We start from the raw sequence: 21,353 nt of genomic DNA on the forward strand, positions 1-21,353 counted from the left end.
GCGGGCAGGGCTTATATGCTCCGAGAACGGACACTGGCTATAGTAATATAAAACGTAATCTAATATTTTTTTGACTAACAAATTACTGACACAGTAAAGGGTAGATTTAAATAAATAAAAACGAATTTTAAATAAAGAAAAACGAAATTTAAATAAAGAAAAAACGAATTTAAAATTAAGAAAAATGAAATTTAAATAAAGAAAACGAAATTTAAATAAAGGAAAAACGAAATTTAAATAAAGAAAAACGAAATTTAAATAAAGAAAAAACGAAATTTAAATAAAGAAAAACGAAATTTCAATAAAGAAAAAACAAAATTTAAATAAAGATTATTTATACAAATATTTTTTTATTTTTTTGTGTATATCAAATTTTCATAAAACATATTTTTGTGAAATTTGCACAGTAAAAGTTCTGTACTTTGACTGCAATTGTCTTTGCATTCTGATTCCTCACTTCATTAGAATCATGACTGGCTCTTATTTGTAAACAACAGCATAATTTTCTGGGGCCATGCAAACCTGTATTACTAGTGTGGAATTATTCTACAATATTCACTAATGACAGTAAAATAGACCATCCTAAGTCGATTCACTGCAGTAATTCCTCTCTCAACCAGTAGAAAATGCATTGAACACCTTATGCATGAAAAAAAAAAAACCGTCATAAACCGGAAAACCGGCATAATTTTGAAAAAAAACGTGATATACATTTTTGGTCAAACCGCCCAGCACTACTTTATGGCCTTAAATTTAAAAAATCTAATTTAAGACCTTTTAAGACTTTTTAAGGATCCGCGCGAACCCTGGCACACACGCACGCACACACGCACACACACGATAAAAAGATGGACTACATTGATTTCCATAGTATAGAACAAATACTATGGAAGTCAATGGGGTCCCTCAACTGTTTGGCAAACCATATTCTTCAAAATATATATTTTGTGTGTTCAACAGAAGAACGAAGCTCATACAGGCTTGGAACAACACGAGTAAATGATGACAGAAATGATCATTTTTGGGCGAATTATTCCTTGAGTTGTCAAGATGTATACAAATATCCCTTTGAGGTGAAGTATGACCCAGACATGTTTTTGAGATTCACAGATACACCCCTCACACACAGTGTGTCCGTACCTTCTGAGCCCATGATGAAGTGATGTATGTCGGGGCCAGTGGACATGCGGGGCCCCAGACAGCTCTTCTCAATCACTCCTCTAGGGGTCACCATCTTTATGTGCACCACCTGGGAACACATCAGATCACAGGTAACATGATGAACACAAGACTGGTGCGGGTAAAACACGTCTGAAGTGTGTGTGTGTGTGTGTGTGTGTGTGTGTGTGTGTGTGTGTGTGTGTGTGTGTGTGTGTGTGTGTGTGTGTGTGAACATACCAGGTCCTCGATGTTCCCGTAGATGTTCTTCTTCATGCCCGAGGCGCGGGTCGCCACCCATCCGCCCAGGGAACTGAACTCCATGGAGTCCGGCTCGTGGCCCGTACAGTAGCCATGCTCATTCAACTACACACACACACAATCACAAACACACAAAACAACATCTTATTTACAAAGTATTTTTTATTAAAATAGTGCTGGGCAACGATTAATCGCATCCAAAATAAACGTTTGTGTTTACATAATATAGCTATGTGTACTGTGTATAACTATTTTGTATATATAAAATACACACATATGCATGTATATATATACAATTTATTTTATCTATAAATATTTTATATTTAAATACAAATTTTCTTAAATATATACATGCATGTAGGGCTGCAAAACGATTCGTTTGCAGAATAAAAGTTTTTGTTTACATCATGTGTGTGTACTGTGTAAAATAATTATGTATTTATAAATACACACACATGCATGTATATATTTTTAAAAAAATTACATGTTTATATACATTTTTATATTTAAATATAATTTATATTATATATAATTATAAATACTTAATATATAAATATATTTTTTTCTTAAAATTATACATGCATGTTTGTGTATTTATATATACATCATTATTATACACAGTACACACACATATGATGTACACAAAAACTTTTATTCTGCAAACGATTAGTCGCGATTAATCGTTTTGCAGCCCTACATGCATGTATATTTATATATACAAAATAATCATACACGTATACTATGTAAACAAACTTTTAATCTGGATGCGATTATTCGTTTCCCAGCACTAATTAAAACATGGTTTTCCTATGCCTGCTACACATTGTATGATTTAAACGGTGGTCCTAAACATAGACTGTAAACAAATACGGGCGTAGTGTGCGTCACCCATAGTGTTTCTGAAGAGCATTTTTGAAGCCCAAAGTGGGCGGAGCCGGCCGTCGCCATCTTGGCAGCGCGTCACTCCCGGATAACCGGAAATGTGCAGCGAGGCGGATTAGCTGAGGTGACGTGACGCTAGCAGTGACATCAGCGCCAATCCACCTGTCACTCACGTGGCCACGCCCTTAATTATGCAGAACTTTAAAGGTTGTGTAGGTAAGAATTGTCTAAAGAACTTTTTTTCAAATTGGCTTAAACTGTCTTTATATACCAATACATAATTAAAATGTAAGTACTTTGAAAAAGAGAGTAAAAAAATTGAGTGACTATAGTGTATTTAATCTTCAAAAAACACAGCTCATTAATTCCTACCGGGACGAAACAAGTGATTGGCTTGCGCGACTGTCACTCTCCGTCGCCATGACTACCGCCGCTATTACTGGCTCCGCCCACGTGCGCGCAGTCGCGCACCCGTTTTTAGGTGGGACTAATGGAATTAATGAGCTGTGTTTATTGAAGATTAAATACACTAGAGTCACTCAGTTTTTTATACTCTCTATTTCAGAATACTTGCATTTTAATTATGTATTAGTATATAAAGACAGTTTAAACAAATTTGAATAAAAGTTTAGACAATTCTGACCTACCCTACCTTTAAGGCTTTATATGATTTAAATGGATGAGTAGTTATAGAATTAGCTTTATAGACCAAAACCACTTTTTGTACCAGGCTGTAAACACATTTGTTTCTGCTGTAAAGTTGGGCATTTTAACATGGGGGTCAATGGGATCGACTCTCTTTTTTAACGCACATAAACACAAAAGTGTGGTTCATCTTGCTCTATTTGTTTAGTACTAGCACGTGCGGATGACGTTTTACTCTTCTATACTAACTTGTGCCATAGCCTATGATTCAATAGGTGTCATCATCGTACAGTCTACATACATGTCGTACCCAAGTTTATCAGATCCATGTCGTACCCAAGTTTATCAGATCCATGTCGTACAGTGTGATGTGTAATGATCTTATAGGATTGCAGAAATCACACTGTCTGTAGCAGGCATAAAGAAAAATCATTAAAGTACAATATATATATATATAAACACCCCTGGATAAACGATAGCAGCTGGTGAACAGATGTTGAACATCATCGCTGTTACAACATCGTGTATTTTAGCACAGCTGGATCACTGTCCTGACCAATCAACATCCAGGACCAGGACGAGATCAGTTTCATAATGAAATGTGAATGACAGTAAAACACAACAGCCCCACAGGAAATGAGTTTCTGGATAAACAGAAGTACTGAAGCCTTATGAAGCGTTACAGATGTTTCCTGCGGTCAGACTCGCAGTGTGTGTGTGTGTGTGTGTGTGTGTGTGTGTGTGTGTGTGTGTGTGTGTGTGTGTGTGTGTGTGTGTGTGTGTGTGTGCGTGTGTGTACGTGACAGCCCTATACCTGGGACAGAGCTGATGGACTTATTGATCAGTCTCAGATAAAACACACGCTCCAGGTGATTTTATTAAGCAAACCCCAGAGAAATACAAACACACTTTAATGTTCCACCATCTGTCCCCCCCCCCGCCCACACACACACACACACACACGCGTTTATGATTCATCTCACACACACACTCAGTGATGGGCATGTTTATGAGTCGTCATCCCTCTCACACACACAGCCATTTCTCGACATTAGTTTAATGGGACCATCTGCTGTGTGTGTGTGTGTGTGTGTGTGTGTGTCAACAGGAAGTCCCAAACAAATGGCCTGTTTTTACCCTTCAGCATGGGTTTTCATGTTTTATGGGGACTTTCCATAGACATAATGGTGTTTATACTGTACAAAATGTATATTTTCTCTCATTACACTAACCCAACCACTGAACCTACACATCACACAGAACTCTCTGCATTTTTAAATTGTTAAAAAACCTCTCAATGACCAAACAATGTCCCCGCCAGGACAATGATTTCTGGTATTACTATCCTTGCAGGGACATTTTGGGAATACCTGAACCACCCACACACACACCCACTCACACACACACACACACACAGGAATGTGCAGAAAGCTGTTGTGAAATCAGGGTGTGGATCAATGACCTGTCTCTCCAGATCCTGTCCGATGATCCCAGCCTCCACATGAGCCGTCAGATTCTTCTCATCGATCCACAATATTCGGTTCTGAATGAAAGGAACAAACAGAAGATAACGGGTCACTCGTTTATCAGTCAGGGTCACAGCTCGGTCCATGAAGAGGGAGAAATAAAGCAGCCTATTCTTCTTTCCTCCGTGTCTGATGCTTATGCAACCCTGTCACCGAAAGGTTTTAAATGAGCGTTTCAAAGAACATATTTAGAAAATCTTGTTTCGGGCAATCTTAGAACCTGCGTTTCATTTTGTTATTGCTATATTTTCTAACAATAAACACCACAATTAGATAGTGCAAACCCTGAACTTACAACAAAAACATAAGTTGAATGGTTGAGCTTGATGAACATTTAAGGAAATAAAACAGAAAATGAAATGCAACTATGTTGGATTCACTACCATTTAAGTTTGTGGTCGGGTTTGCTGCATTTATTTAATCAGAAACACAGTAAAAACAGCAATATTGTGAAATATTATAATTTAAATTAGCGGTTTTCTGTGTGAATATTAAAACGTAATGTATTCCTGTGATCAAAGCTGTATTTTCAGCATCATTACTCCAGTCTTCAGTGTCACATGACTCTTCAGAAATCATTCCCTCAATCAACTGTGATACTTTTTTTAGGATTCTGTGATTTCCGAAAGTCAAAGTTAAAAGTTACAAAAAACTGCATTTATTAAATAGAAATCTTGTGTAATTTCTTTACCGCCACTTTTGATCAATTTAGTGCATTTTTACTGAAACTGAATAAAAGCATTAATTTCTTTCAAAAATAAAATAATAATTTGAATGGTAGTGCATGTTTTTGTTAAATAAAAACACATAATATATATTAAAATGTAATATATACAGTGGTGAGCAGGACGAGATGAATGATGAGCGACACTCCGGTCTCGTATCGCTCACGGAGGAGCGGCGACAGTGAAGATGGAGAGGACATATATTATGCGCTACATATTAAAACCAATACAAGTCAGAAACCAGCAGCCATGATCCAACGGGACTCTAAATCCACATTATTATAAAGCCAGCAACAGACTCGATTACAGTAGTCAGTCAGGAAACCCACAGACTAGTTGAATATTAAAATATGCAGGATAAAAAAACAGTATGTGCATATGACCATAGACCGTAAAATGTGAGATACACAATGCAATACAGTCGAGAATAGATTATAAACACAACAGATGTATGTACAGAAGAGAAGACTACCTTCTGTAGCTCAATACACTGCAGATATGCTCACTGAATATAAAGCCAACACATCACTGAGATCATTGGGATCACACCAGCTAGAAACACCAGGGCTTCACCCGAAGCTTTGAGGAGATCAGATGTGCTCCAGCATCACACTCAAATCCAGACTCAACACACACTCTGTTTAGCGGAGCATTTACTGAATGAGCGCAGTGCCACTGTACATCTGACTACACCGTTTTATTTCTGCATCCTGAACTCAAACGGCTCAGAGTTGGGTCGAGAGATGACACATGCTGACGGTCTGGGTCTGTGGTGGAGTACAGGGCTCCCGCGGGGTCTTAAAAAGCCTTAACAGCATTGAATTTATTAATTTGGAAATAATACCTTAAAAAGATTTTGATATCTGGGTCTTAAAAATGGTGCTGTGTGTATCTTCTCCATATTGTATTTTTCACAGACAATTTAATTTATTGTTGAGTTCTGATTTTCGATGTTTATTGTTCAGGGGTCTCTCAGTTCCCCATATTCCCAGCATGGAATAAGTAGCTAGCTAATGTTAAAAAACAACTTAAACATTGTTCGGCAAACTTTCTTGTGGCCTACTGAAATGTTTTTATTTTTCACATCTGCTTGGCTTATCATCTTTTACCCATTCCACATTTGAAAAAAAAATAAATGAACAAGTTCAAGGATTTTGTTTTTCTTTGCTGGTAGGGACGTGAAATAGGTATTCATTTTTTACATAAATGGTCTTAAAAAGGTCTTAAAAAGACTTGAAGTGTGATGGGATTAAACTCCAGGTTCTGTGATCAACTGACATTCCTAGAGCGTCCCAACAAATGTGTTTTTGGGGTTTGGACTGATGGGGCAGTGAACCCGAGGTTACCCAGTGAGTCGTCCTGTCCGATTTTAGGGGAAAATCGGGTCTATCCGAGAAGTCCAATCGATTTCTTAGGCACCGAAATAACACACACACACACACAGTGTGATCACCATGGGAAAATCTCACAGTAAAATTGGGAGTTGTGAAAAATATGATACACTGGTGTTCTGCCAGATGAAAAGTTTTGCCTTTTGATTTATAACTATCATATATCTCTTTTAACTTCTTTTATAACGGTTTTAATTTTTCTAGCTTTTATTTTTGTGATTATTTTAATTCCTTCTGTAAAGCACTTTGAACTGCCATAGTGTCTGAAATGTGCTATATAAATAAACTTGCCTAGTTAAAATGAGTCTAATAGGCTAGAATGAGAGCCGTGATTTAGATTACATTTGATTTGTCCTGAAGCGTCACTAGTCTCTCCTGTGAAGACCTCCTTCCTTCCCTTTACCTCTGTACTGATAAAACAGCGATAAATAATTCTGTATTATAAATTTTTTAGGCCAGACAAGTTTGTTGAGGTCAATTTGTAAAGAAAGACTACACGCCTGCACACACATATATTCAAACACACATCCCTATAGACTAAACACGTGATACGCATGTGCACGACGTCAGCGTTCTCACAGGTTTGCGCTTTTTAAAGTTTATGCAGAGATAACTTTTTTTCAAACATTTTCCAAGGCTTGAACCAGTTTCAAGAGCCGGCAGGCACTGTTGTTGTGTGAGTGAGCGGGCCGGCGCGCGTTAAGGGTTTTCTGTTAGAACGGTGTCGCGTAAGTTAAGTTAATAACTAATCATCTTTGCAACGGAAGTGAATCAATCAAAACTAACTTTAGCTGGACAACAACTTTATTCTAGAGCTGCTGTAAAGCCAACACAACCTCTGCTACTCTAATCTCCTATTATCACTGTAAAGCGGCTTTGAAACCGGTCTTCCTCAAACCACAGCCACTAAACTCAGCTCACATATCAGGTGTGTGTGTGTGTGTGTGTGTGTGTGTGTGTGTGTGTGTGTGTGTGTGTGTACCACAAACCACAGCAACACCAACCGCTGCAAACCATCTCATCTGACACAGATAATCGTGACTTTCCTGTAGTGGAAAATCAGCACATTTCCTCAAGTGAACAATACACACACGATCGCACAGACACACACACACACACACACACACACAATCACACCTTTGCGTGCAGCTCGGGCTTCAGCTGGTGTGTGTTTCCGGCGTTCTGACTATCTTTTGTCCCACAGGGTTAAACGCTCTTCAGGAAACCACAGTTGGCTCCGCCCCTCCGCTATCAATCACTCACTGCGCTCATAAACCAACCGCGCCGCTCACGACACACTGCCTTTCATGTGCACGACCCCGCGACCCCGACACAGGTCAGCCACGGTCAGAGCCGCAGATGAAGTATGCGGAGAGAGAGGAGAAAACCAGAGAGAAGAGCAGACAGGTAGAGAGAACAGAGAGAGCTATATATGCACACACACACACGTGTCACACCTGTATGTGTGTATGTGCAAACACTCACCATCTGAGATGTGTCCAAAGAAACGATGGAGCGAGTCTCCTCATGAGGGCACTCAAGAGCACTGGACACACTCGTGCCACCTGAGAGAGAGAGAGAGAGAGAGAGAGAGAGAATATTATATTTAATATTCTCAAAACTAAATCTCAAAACCACACACACACATTTTACAAGTAGAAATATATGTACAGATATAGGATGTTTAAATAAGACTTCCAAAATGATTGAAATAAAATCGTGATAAATAAAATTAGAACTAATTTTTTTTTATAAATTGTACCCTGTTAAAACACAATTTTTCTGTCACATACATTGCACATTACATTTAGACAACTAAGAACAATTAAATAAATAATTTAAAAAATGAGTATTTAATGGATTTAGGTTCATGTTCTGAATTATACTTTGTTTGAAATTATTACATGAACTACACTGATATTCAAAGGGGTTTTTTTTCACCAAGGCTGCCATTATTTTATATAAAAAAAAATAAAAAAAAGTAAAACAGTGAAATATTATTACAATCTACTGTTTTCTATGTGAATATATGTTAAACTGTAATTTATTCCTGTGATCAAATCTGTATTTTATCATCATTACTCCAGTCTTCAGTGTCACATGATCATTCAGAAATCAGTGTAATATGATGATCTGATGCTCAAGAAACATTTATGAATATTATCAGTGTTGAAAACATTAATATCGCTGCTCCGAATGTGTGTGGAAGCCATGATTTCCACAAAACATGATTTCCAGTATTATTTGACAAATATAAAGTTCAAAAGAACGATTATTTGACAACCAAAGTACACTTGGTTTACTCCTTTCTTTTAAGGTGTCTTAATTAAACTATAATTATACATTTAAGTTCTGAGTAATATTAAGTAACTACATGTTAGAATTAGGGTTATTGTGTGTAATTATGCATCATTTGTGAAGGTACTCGCCTCCGAAAGGTATCAAGCAGACGTTGTGTTTACAGGCCAGATCCACGATCTTCTCCACATCACTGTGACAGCCTGACAAAACCAAACACACTTCATTCAGAACACACAACCCTTGCAAGTAAAGTACTGTTCAAAGCCTTGGGGTCGGTAAGATTTATAAAAAATAAAAATAAAATAAAATACGTTTTTAGAAAGAAGTCTCTTCTGCTCACCAAGGCTGCTTAATTTTTTCAGAAAATCGTGATACATTTTTTTCAGGATTATTTGATGAATCAATATTTTGTAACATTCTAAATGTCTTTATATTATTATATAGTGCTGTGAAATGATTAATCGCATCCAAAATAAAAGTTTATCTTTACATAATATGTGTGTGTACTGTGTATAATTATTTTGTGTATATAAATACACATGCATGTATGCATTTGATTTATTTATATATAAAGTATTTATATACAATATAAATTATATATACATGCAAATATTTCATAAATATATACATGCATGTGTGTGTATTTATATACACAGCACACACACACATATTATGTAAACACAAACTTTTATTTTGGATACTATTAATCTCATAATAATAATAATGTCTCAATATCCTATCGTTTAGAATTCAGTGACTGATGTAAACCGGACTGTGATTATATCCCGAGGGATCTGATTGGACGGTTAACAGGTCATTTCAGAGGCAGAGAAAGTGACTTTTCTTCAGGATTATGAAAAGGAGGATGTTCTGAAGGAGACTGCGGGGGTGATGATGGGACGGGTGAATTCTCCGAGAGGGAGGACATGATTTGCTGGCCGCTTGGGTTTTCTCCTAATCAAAGCTGGGCTGTTAATCAGAGGCGCTGAATGGGTGCTGTCAGGAATCCACCAATCAGAGAGCAGCCAGAGTCTCACTGGATGGAGAACGCCCCTGTCCCTCTAATGAAAGCAGCTTCTCATGAATATTAATGAGGCCGTCACTCACTGGGCCAAACCACCATGTCGGGCACACGTCCGATCCTCCCCTCACGCAGGGCAAAGATCTCATGCAGGCAGTGACCTGAGGAAGACAGAGACAGGAGAAACACTGTCAGAAACACAGATGTATGTATGTATGTATGCATGTATGCATGTGTGTGTGTATGTATGTATGTATGTATGTATGTGTGTATGCATATGTGTGTGTATGTATGTATGTATGTATGTATGTATGTATGTATGTATGTATGTATGTATGTATGTATGTATGTGTGTATGCATGTGTGTGTGTATGTATGTATGTATGTATGTATGCATGTATGTATGCATGTATGTATGTATGTGTGTATGCATGTGTGTGTGTATGTATGTATGTATGTATGTATGTATGTATGTATGTATGTATGTATGTATGTATGTATGCATGTATGCATGTGTGTGTGTATGTATGTATGTATGCGTGCATGTGTATGTATGTACAGTGTTTCCCCTACAATGTAGCCCACTGCAAAATCTTCACATGATCACTAATATTACGACATTCACTTACACACTGTAAAAGAATAACAGTAAAAGTAGACGCCTCCGTCTCAACACGCGACCGTTGCGACGTATAGTCACATCAAATGTTAACGCAGAGGAACTTGACACTACAGTTCACAAAAGTTCATTATTTGCATGTGATTTAAAGCTTTACCGGTTAAACATGTCATTCACGCGCTTTTCTGAGCGCAAACACCCGACGCGCACATGCACTAAAAGCCTGTCTAACAGCGCCTGGTTACTGGGATACGTTATCTTTCGCGTCTTATTGCGCTAATATACTGTCAAATACACACAAGGTTTACATAAACAAAGTTGGTTATGTCTAAAGTGAGGAAAACAGAAAATGTAGAGAGAACTGCTCGTTAAATGCGTGTATATTAGACGCGTCTTGTTCAGGTCTATGTATGTATGTATGTATGTATGTATGCATGTATGTATGTATGTATGCATGTATGTATGTATGCATGTATGTATGTATGTATGTATGCATGTATGTATGTAAGCATGTATGTATGTATGCATGTATGTATGCATGTATGTATGTAAGCATGTATGTATGTAAGCATGTATGTATGCATGTATGTATGTATGTATGTATGTAAGCATGTATGTATGTATGTAAGCATGTATGTATGTATGTAAGCATGTATGTATGTAAGCATGTATGCATGTATGTATGTAAGCATGTATGTATGTAAGCATGTATGCATGTATGTATGTAAGCATGTATGTATGTAAGCATGTATGTATGTAAGCATGTATGTATGTAAGCATGTATGCATGTATGTATGTAAGCATGTATGTATGTAAGCATGTAAGCATGTATGCATGTAAGCATGTATGTATGTAAGCATGTATGTATGCATGTATGTATGTAAGCATGTATGTATGTAAGCATGTATGTATGTAAGCATGTATGTATGTAAGCATGTATGTATGTAAGCATGTATGTATGTAAGCATGTATGTACTGTATGCACTGTATGCATGTATGCATGCATGTATGTATGTATGTATGTAAGCATGTATGTATGTAAGCATGTATGTATGTATGTAAGCATGTATGTATGTAAGCATGTATGTATGTAAGCATGTATGTATGTATGTAAGCATGTATGTATGTAAGCATGTATGTATGTAAGCATGTATGTATGTAAGCATGTATGTATGTATGTAAGCATGTATGTATGTAAGCATGTATGTATGTAAGCATGTATGTATGTAAGCATGTATGTATGCATGTATGTATGTATGTATGTATGTAAGCATGTATGTATGTAAGCATGTATGTATGCATGTATGTATGTATGTAAGCATGTATGTATGTAAGCATGTATGTATGCATGTATGTATGCAAGCATGTATGTACTGTATGCACTGTATGTATGTATGTAAGCATGTATGTGTGTATGTGTGTATGGATGTATGTATGTATGTATGTATGTAAGCATGTATGTATGTAAGCATGTATGTATGTAAGCATGTATGTATGTAAGCATGTATGTATGTAAGCATGTATGTATGTAAGCATGTATGTATGTATGTAAGCATGTATGTATGTAAGCATGTATGTATGTAAGCATGTATGTATGTAAGCATGTATGTATGCATGTATGTATGTATGTATGTAAGCATGTATGTATGTAAGCATGTATGTATGCATGTATGTATGTATGTAAGCATGTATGTATGTAAGCATGTATGTATGCATGTATGTATGCAAGCATGTATGTACTGTATGCACTGTATGTATGTATGTAAGCATGTATGTGTGTATGTGTGTATGCATGTATGTATGTATGTATGTATGTAAGCATGTATGTATGTAAGCATGTATGTATGCATGTATGTATGTATGTAAGCATGTATGTATGTAAGCATGTATGTATGCATGTATGTATGCAAGCATGTATGTACTGTATGCACTGTATGTATGTATGTAAGCATGTATGTATGCATGTATGTATGTATGTATGTATGTAAGCATGTATGTATGTAAGCATGTATGTATGTATGTAAGCATGTATGTATGTAAGCATGTATGTATGCATGTATGTATGTATGTAAGCATGTATGTAAGCATGTATGTATGCATGTATGTATGCAAGCATGTATGTACTGTATGCACTGTATGTATGTATGTAAGCATGTATGTGTGTATGTGTGTATGGATGTATGTATGCATGTATGTATGTAAGCATGTATGCATGTATGTATGTATGTATCATTTATATAGCGCTTTCATATGTACTACTGTACACCTGACCCAATATAAACATCCAGTAACTGAACCTTTTTGTGATTTGAACACATGACTTGATATAGGTAGCATGTAGTTATGCTCTAATCTCTCAATAAAAATACTAGTTTGGAGCAAGTATGATTATTTTAAGAAATTACTACTTTTATTTATCCTTTAGGAAATGTAAAAAAAAAATCTTAAATTTTAGTTTATTTCACACCTAAATCAAAAACTGAAATCATAAAATAATTAGTTTGCAAAAATAAAACCTATTTTAGGGCCATTATCATTTTTAGCATCATCACATTTTAATAAGAAAAGTATATTAAAATAAGCAGAATTTCTGTATGAAACATTTCCCACGGTGAAATATGAGGAAATACATGACAACATTCTTACGCATGCTTGGAAAATTGATCAAACTTCTTTCTGCCAAACACAAAGTTCTTTACCATGCGCTCGGAAAACCCGGTCCTCCGGGTCATGTGACGCGGACACACTCGCTGCTTTCAGATCCTCCACGAAGGGCTCGCTCAGGTTAGGAGGCGCGACGGCACTTAAATTCAGAGTGGGCTAGAGGAACACACACATATCATATTACACACACACACACACACACACTCACACGAGAGCCTGGCACACAGCTGTCTGAAACACACTCACTGTCGCTAGAGATTTATGCTGTAAGTTGGCTCCAAACGTGCCCTCAAACCAGTCCTTCAGACTCGGCAAAATCAGCCCACTCAACCGATACCTGAAACACACACACACACACACACACACACACACTTTCATGAGTCAATCCACTGCAAACCGACACTGGACCATTTCCTGAAATCTACACACAATGCTCTAAATCTGTATTTCCCATGCAAGTCTATACAAAACATGTAATATAAGCGTAAATAATGCCTAGTTCATGTCAACTTTACTGTTATTATAAAAAAATTTACACTTTAATAAAAATCCAGTTCTTTTCTTCTATTTGGATTTTTTATTTTATGAGATTTCTCTTAGTAATTCAATTGTAAACAATTATTTGCTCAAAACTATTGAAGTAAATCTGTTAAACTCTCTCTCTGAGCTTCTCGTGTCCGACTGTGTTCAGTTGTCCAGCCACTAGATGGCATGAGCACATCACTGACAGCCCGAGCTGCTAGCCAATGCAAATACGGTATATATCTAATACCAAGTAAAACGATATTATAACAATATTGTATAAAACAAAACTGCAGTAGTGATGAAAAACCTTCTGGAAATGATTCTGAAGATTTTCTTTGCATGTGTATAACCGTTTTAATCTATAGACATGTTCTTTGAATGACATTTATGTGTGAATGAGACATATGGCAGTGTGTGTGTGTGTGTGTGTGTAAGCAGCGCCACTCTGTCTGTATGATTACTGTGTGTGTGTGTGTGTGTGTGTGTGTGTGTGTGTCCTTGAGACTGTGGTAAACATCTCTGTCCAGACCCGTCTCAGGGAAGCCACAACACTGCGTGAAACTGAAGTGCACTATAGCAATGTTTGGAAAGCACAATGACACGTTTCACAACACAACAATGCTCAAATCCCACATCGCATAACTAGACATATCACGTGCACATGTAACAATAGTTTAAAGTGCCCCATTGTGCTACTTAAAAGGTTCCTAATTTAGTTTTGGAGTCTTCTACAATAGGTTTACACACATCCCAAAAAATATGTTATTCTCTCATAATATCCATCCATTGCAGCGTCATCTCTTTTCTCAGTGTCTGAAATGGTTCAACAAAGGATTCAGTCTCTTAACCACTCCTTTCTGACGGTCTACTCTGCTCTGATTGGTCAGATGGCCCAGTCTGTTGTGATTGGTCTACTCTGCTCTGATTGGTCAGACGGCTCAGTCTGTTGTGATTGGTCTACTCTGCTATGATTGGTCAGATGACCCAGTCTGTTGTGATTGGTCTACTCTGCTCTGATTGGTCAGATGGTCCAGTCTGTTGTGATTGGTCTACTCTGCTCTGATTGGTCAGATGGTCCAGTCTGTTGTGATTGGTCTACTCTGCTCTGATTGGTCAGACGGCTCAGTCTGTTGTGATTGGTCTACTCTGCTATGATTGGTCAGATGACCCAGTCTGTTGTGATTGGTCTACTCTGCTCTGATTGGTCAGATGGTCCAGTCTGTTGTGATTGGTCTACTCTGCTTTGATTGGTCAGATGACCCAGTCTGTTGTGATTGGTCTACTCTGCTCTGATTGGTCAGACGGCTCAGTCTGTTGTGATTGGTCTACTCTGCTCTGATTGGTCAGATGGCCCAGTCTGTTGTGATTGGTCTACTCTGCTCTGATTGGTCAGACGGCTCAGTCTGTTGTGATTGGTCTACTCTGCTATGATTGGTCAGATGACCCAGTCTGTTGTGATTGGTCTACTCTGCTCTGATTGGTCAGATGACCCAGTCTGTTGTGATTGGTCTACTCTGCTCTGATTGGTCAGACGGCTCAGTCTGTTGTGATTGGTCTACTCTGCTATGATTGGTCAGATGACCCAGTCTGTTGTGATTGGTCTACTCTGCTCTGATTGGTCAGATGGTCCAGTCTGTTGTGATTGGTCTACTCTGCTTTGATTGGTCAGATGACCCAGTCTGTTGTGATTGGTCTACTCTGCTCTGATTGGTCAGACGGCTCAGTCTGTTGTGATTGGTCTACTCTGCTATGATTGGTCAGATGACCCAGTCTGTTGTGATTGGTCTACTCTGCTCTGATTGGTCAGATGGTCCAGTCTGTTGTGATTGGTCTACTCTGCTTTGATTGGTCAGATGACCCAGTCTGTTGTGATTGGTCTACTCTGCTCTGATTGGTGAGATGGTCCAGTCTGTTGTGATTGGTCTACTCTGCTCTGATTGGTCAGGCGGCCCAGTCTGTTGTGATTGGTCTACTCCGCTCTGATTGGTGAGATGGTCCAGTCTGTTGTGATTGGTCTACTCTCCTCTGATTGGTTAGACGGCCCAGTCTGTTGTGATTGGTCTACTCTGCTCTGATTGGTCAGATGACCCAGTCTTTTGTGATTGGTCTACTCTGCTCTGATTGGTCAGATGACCCAGTCTTTTGTGATTGGTCTACTCTGCTCTGATTTGTCAGATGGTCCAGTCTGTTGTGATTGGTCTACTCTGCTCTGATTGGTCAGATGACCCAGTCTGTTGTGATTGGTCTACTCTGCTCTGATTGGTCAGATGACCCAGTCTTTTGTGATTGGTCTTCTCTGCTCTGATTTGTCAGATGGCCCAGTCTGTTGTGATTGGTCTACTCTGCTCTGATTTGTCAGATGGCCCAGTCTGTTGTGATTGGTCTACTCTGCTCTGATTGGTCAGATGACCCAGTCTGTTGTGATTGGTCTACTCTGCTCTGATTGGTCAGATGACCCAGTCTGTTGTGATTGGTCTACTCTGCTCTGATTGGTCAGATGACCCAGTCTGTTGTGATTGGTCTACTCTGCTCTGATTGGTCAGATGACCCAGTCTGTTGTGATTGGTCAGATGACCCAGTCTGTTGTGATTGGTCTACTCTGCTCTGATTGGTCAGATGACCCAGTCTGTTGTGATTGGTCTACTCTGCTCTGATTGGTCAGATGACCCAGTCTGTTGTGATTGGTCTACTCTGCTCTGATTGGTCAGATGACCCAGTCTGTTGTGATTGGTCTACTCTGCTCTGATTGGTCAGATGACCCAGTCTGTTGTGATTGGTCTACTCTGCTCTGATTGGTCAGATGACCCAGTCTGTTGTGATTGGTCTACTCTGCTCTGATTGGTCAGATGACCCAGTCTGTTGTGATTGGTCAGATGACCCAGTCTGTTGTGATTGGTCTACTCTGCTCTGATTGGTCAGATGACCCAGTCTGTTGTGATTGGTCTACTCTGCTCTGATTGGTCAGATGGTCCAGTCTGTTGTGATTGGTTGAACGCTTGCAGCCCTTGTTGGAGACTAAATGCACTTGATATGCAGAGATACGAACTGTAACGATGGGGTCGGTTTTACCGTATCAATCTCATCAAACTTTAAACTGAATTAAATCAAATTTAACTTACTGACTATATGCACCTGTATTCCTCAGCAAAAAGAAAGTCATACATATATCAAGGTGAGTACAGGATGACCGAACTCTCTATTTTTGGGATTTTAGTGCACAGCTCTGCTTAACACATTCATATCATGTTGAAATCCACTCAGATCTTTTCTTCATCTGTTCTGGAGAAAATCTGCAGAATTGAATGGGTATTAGTTTGGTGCATCGTACTCACCGTTTGCCTGTGAACTCTGCTTGACCCTTTTTATTGAACAGGAACCTGGAGTCACTGTAACCCCAGCCATTCCACTTCATGACCTCCTGCCTGAAAGAAACACAGGCCACCAGTTTACATGCGGTCACACAGTATATTCAATGACATGCAAGCTTTGTCTTGCACGTCTGCAAATATAATATTCGATTAGTGACGATTATCGTGACCTGCAGAGATTACCCACTTCTGTCTTTGCAGTGTGATAATGACAGAGCTCATGAACGAGTGATAGCGTTACTATGAAGGTCACAGCATTCACTTCTGCTAAGAGTGAAGAGAGCTTCGGATAAGAAACCCTTTAAAGAAGAGTCAACGGAAGTTAAAATATATTTCCTGCTGTCTTTATCTATACGAGTCACTGCATGAAAGGATGCCAAAAAACAGCACTATTTTAAGTGCACTAAAAAATCTGCTGTTTGGCGAGTTTAAATGTATTAGCCATAAACTTCTGGGTTTTTTTTATTTTTGTTTTTTTAATTATGTGACATTTTTTACAAACATTAAAGAATATATCTGCATTTTTACATCTTTATGGTCAGAATTTATTTGACAATATTTCTAAATAATAATAAATTGTCAATGTTGAGTGTAAAATTTTAGTTTAGCAAAATATTGTCATGATTTTCTTTATTAAATCATGTCTCCTAAATGTTCTCTCAATGTATTTGTGCTTTTACAATGGGGTGATTTTGTTGCTTACATACAGCACAAGGAGGATTCGGATTGAATTTACAGTTAGTAATAAAATAAAAAGAAACAAGTTACAAATGATAGCACAAGTAAATACAATAGAATAAAGAGACAAATGAAATGAACAACAGTGCTTTAAGTTTTCCAGGTGCGTCTAACAGTATCAGGTACGAAATACTACAGAAACTGAACAAAGTAATCAAATGTAAAATAACACTGTATAGTCTTAACACTAGAACTCCCAAGACGGTCATTTTGACTGTTTTTTATTTATTTTACAGTGTAATAACTTTGTTCAAATAAAATCAATTTGTCTGTAGGACTCTGACTTTTCCTAAATATGTGTATATTTTATTCTGACACTGTTATTTTATTAAAATCACAAAACAGTTCTGACTATTTCTACCTAGAATGGCCATAGCGGTCATTTTGACCGCACGCATGTATTGATACATAAATCCGCTAAATTTCCCGCCAATTGGTACCCGTTGCATAGCATAACTTATTTACAAACAAGACTGTAGGCTAACGGTATGAAGCTTTGACGTTTCCTAACATTTTTGCATGTTTTTTCACGTGGTGAGTGCGGTGGGGGGAAAAATGTACGCAAAACTTTCCTCACATATGGGTCTCATTCATGAAACACGAGCAGAACTAATTTTTGTGTAAATCGTGTGTAAAGTGGTTCTGGCGTAAATCGTATTTTCCAAATGTTAGTTGGTACGAAAGAAATCTACACCTGCTCCCAGCCACGCCATCCGAACGTTTTGCTCATTAATAAGGCTGCATTTTAATTCACCTTAATCGGGTAGGCTACTTACACAGCATTTTGAAAAAATATTATATATAGTAATTACATACGGTTTTTCTTATTACTTTTATAATGAGAGCCAGTGATAGCATCTGCAAACGGAACACTTTAATCAAATAATTAATTGCTTTCAATACGGCTCGGCTATATTTTTTCGAAGTAAACTAATTCGTTTTTTTGCAGTCGAGCTTCATGTCGAACCATTTTCTTTTCACTTCTGGGACTGTTCGATTAACAGATGAACCTCCAGTAACTGCATCTGTAATATCTGCCAAGCTTCCTTTTATTAGGACCTGATACGCCACTATGTACGCTTGAAAATAAAATGTGGCGTTTTGAATGAACTTCTGATAATAAAATATTATCTGATAATGAGAAATTTTTCTTTTTCATTCGCTTTTGAGAAGACATGTTGAAATCCTTCGTTTGGTGTCATAATATGATGCCCATATATGGTTGTCAGTCGGATTTAATGGGCGGGGTTTATGGTAATTCAGAATGAGCGTGCACGCGCGTCCCATTTACGACTGATTGGAATTCATTAACACAGACACACACGTTTCACTATCACATCTGACGTTTACGAAATATTTGTGATTCAGGAGAAGAGTTTTCGGGAAGGTCTCTTTACGTGCAAATCACTCACATATTTACTCGTATATTTACAAATGTTTCATGAATGAGACCCATAGAGAGGCAGCACCTATCGGGACAATCTTTCTTTTGTGCTTGTTTTAAGGGCGATAGCGTCATAATATGATGACAGGAATTGAAAGCTTCATTGGAAAACTTAAAAAGAAGTTTCCAATGTAGATATGACATGACATATGACGTTCAGTACGGCCAAATGAACGTCCAAGTATGAACGGTCAAAATGACCGCTATGGTCGTTCTAGTAGTAGGTAGTTCTAGTGTTAATAGTATAAATTAAATACAGATGAATGCTTACAATTAAAGTTAATCAGTCAAGAGCAGAGAGTGATTTTCTCTGTCTTTTGTTGTTTGATTACCAGTAATGACAGACAGCAGCAGGTTTATTAGGCAGCTGTCACTTTAAGAGCGAATGCACATATACAATATACTGATACACACGTATTTGCTTTCTCAACTCACTTAAGGCAGACATAACCACTGTGTTTAGGTGAACACTCTCCAAGACGGGCATTTAGACATCCTTTTGTGTGTGTATTTGTCCAGTTAATAGGGCTGTAACGATTTACGATATTAAACCGAAATCGCGACACTCAGATCCACGAACCTGTGTCGCGGTGTGAGAAGGCAGATCGCAATCGACACACCCCTTCCCAGACTAATCTTTCTCGTCCAGAATAGATCCTAGGGCTGTGACGGGGTCTTTTACATATTAGGTATGGGAATTTCAAGCAAAAATAATATTCGAAGATCGCTGGGTATCATTTGATTATTATTCAAAAATCGCACCTCTCCCCCACACGCACACACGCGCGCGAGCACACACACACACACACACACACACACATACATACAAGCAAACACCAGAGCAAGTGAGCAAAGCGCGCGGTGTGTGTGTGTGTGTGGCACCGGCGCGCGTGTGAACTGGAGCTCACCTCATAAACGAATCGAAACTTATATAGAAAGCTTGAAATACTTTTACTTGATTTAACGTTAATTTAAAACATAAAGAAATGGCTGCTTAGGCTAATTCGTAGGAAGTGTGCATTTCTCTATATAGGCGCGTTCACTTTGTGGCAAGCGTTATTCCTGCGCTTGAGATGTGGGTCATGCGGAATAGGCAATATATTATTTGTAGTTTACAGCACAGACAGTAAGCCTCGGTTACCTCAGAATAATTTTTAACATGCTCGAATCATCTCCACAATGGAGTATAGTTCGGTTTGTTTTTCAAAAGTATTTTGTTACAAGAAAAGAGTTATAGCTTTAGCTATTTATTTATTTATTTGCCTTTTAAAATCCTCCCTCCTCGCAAGAATCGCGGTTTGTATCGAATCGTGGGTCAGAAATCGGGATACGAACCGAATCGTGGGTTTGCTGTATCGTTACAGCCCTACCAGTTAAGCACAAAAAAACTAAATTTGGTACTCCTGATCTGTTTGAGAGACGCTTTATGCGTGCGCACTTCGAGTACATTATGGTTTGAAACATCCCCCCACGTCACATTCTCCTTAAAGTTAAGCAACCTCTTAGTTATAGTTGTGAGGATATCATCACTAAGGGTTTTCTTAACCCGAGGGCCTTCTAGCAACAGGCTCCATGTGTCTATGTAAGGCTCAGGTCGCTCAGAAAAAATCCTGCACACCTCTCCTGTGTTTTCTCGAACCATAAGCATGATCAATGGTCATTGTGAAGATTGCCTCAGAAGACAACACTAACTAAAGCACAGGACTGAGCACAGCTGTGATCTCTAGAGCGGTGCGCCTGCTGCGAGACTCACACTAAACACACGCTGTCCGTGTGCAGGAGCATGAGTGGCGGATCAGAGGAGGAGACCGGCAGCCCCTCAAACTCTCAATACAGCCACTGAACACTTCTTACAGCAACGCAGACAAACATGTGACCACTCCAGACAGACCTGACAGCAGAGACACGTCATCTGAATCTGAGTCTAGTGTTGTCCCGATACTGGACTTTCCAACTTCGATGCAATACCTTGAAAAATATTGATATTCGATATAATTTTCAAATGGGGAAAAAAAACGCCATACAGATCATTTGTTATCATCTCATAATTTTTTTTATATTTTGGGTAATTTTGTCGTAATATCT

The 21,353-nt window shown here is 38.3% G+C and overlaps 1 protein-coding gene across 1 annotated transcript in view; it reads right to left on the bottom strand.

Moving 5' to 3' along the window:
- agps (alkylglycerone phosphate synthase) overlaps positions 1-21,353 on the bottom strand; it is a 58,319-nt gene that overhangs the window by 32,411 nt on the left and 4,555 nt on the right. The window contains exons 2-10 of the mRNA XM_079619728.1: positions 17,051-17,140; positions 13,440-13,530; positions 13,229-13,349; positions 9,997-10,071; positions 9,018-9,089; positions 8,074-8,153; positions 4,409-4,489; positions 1,399-1,524; positions 1,141-1,249 (exon numbers count right to left, since the gene is read on the bottom strand). Of these exons, the coding sequence (XP_079475854.1) occupies positions 1,141-1,249; positions 1,399-1,524; positions 4,409-4,489; positions 8,074-8,153; positions 9,018-9,089; positions 9,997-10,071; positions 13,229-13,349; positions 13,440-13,530; positions 17,051-17,140 (845 nt within the window). The remainder of the gene's footprint in view (positions 1-1,140; positions 1,250-1,398; positions 1,525-4,408; positions 4,490-8,073; positions 8,154-9,017; positions 9,090-9,996; positions 10,072-13,228; positions 13,350-13,439; positions 13,531-17,050; positions 17,141-21,353) is intronic.

The sequence above is a fragment of the Phoxinus phoxinus genome (genome assembly GCF_949152265.1).
Source record: "Phoxinus phoxinus genome assembly, chromosome: 7".
NCBI lineage: Eukaryota > Metazoa > Chordata > Actinopteri > Cypriniformes > Leuciscidae > Phoxinus > Phoxinus phoxinus.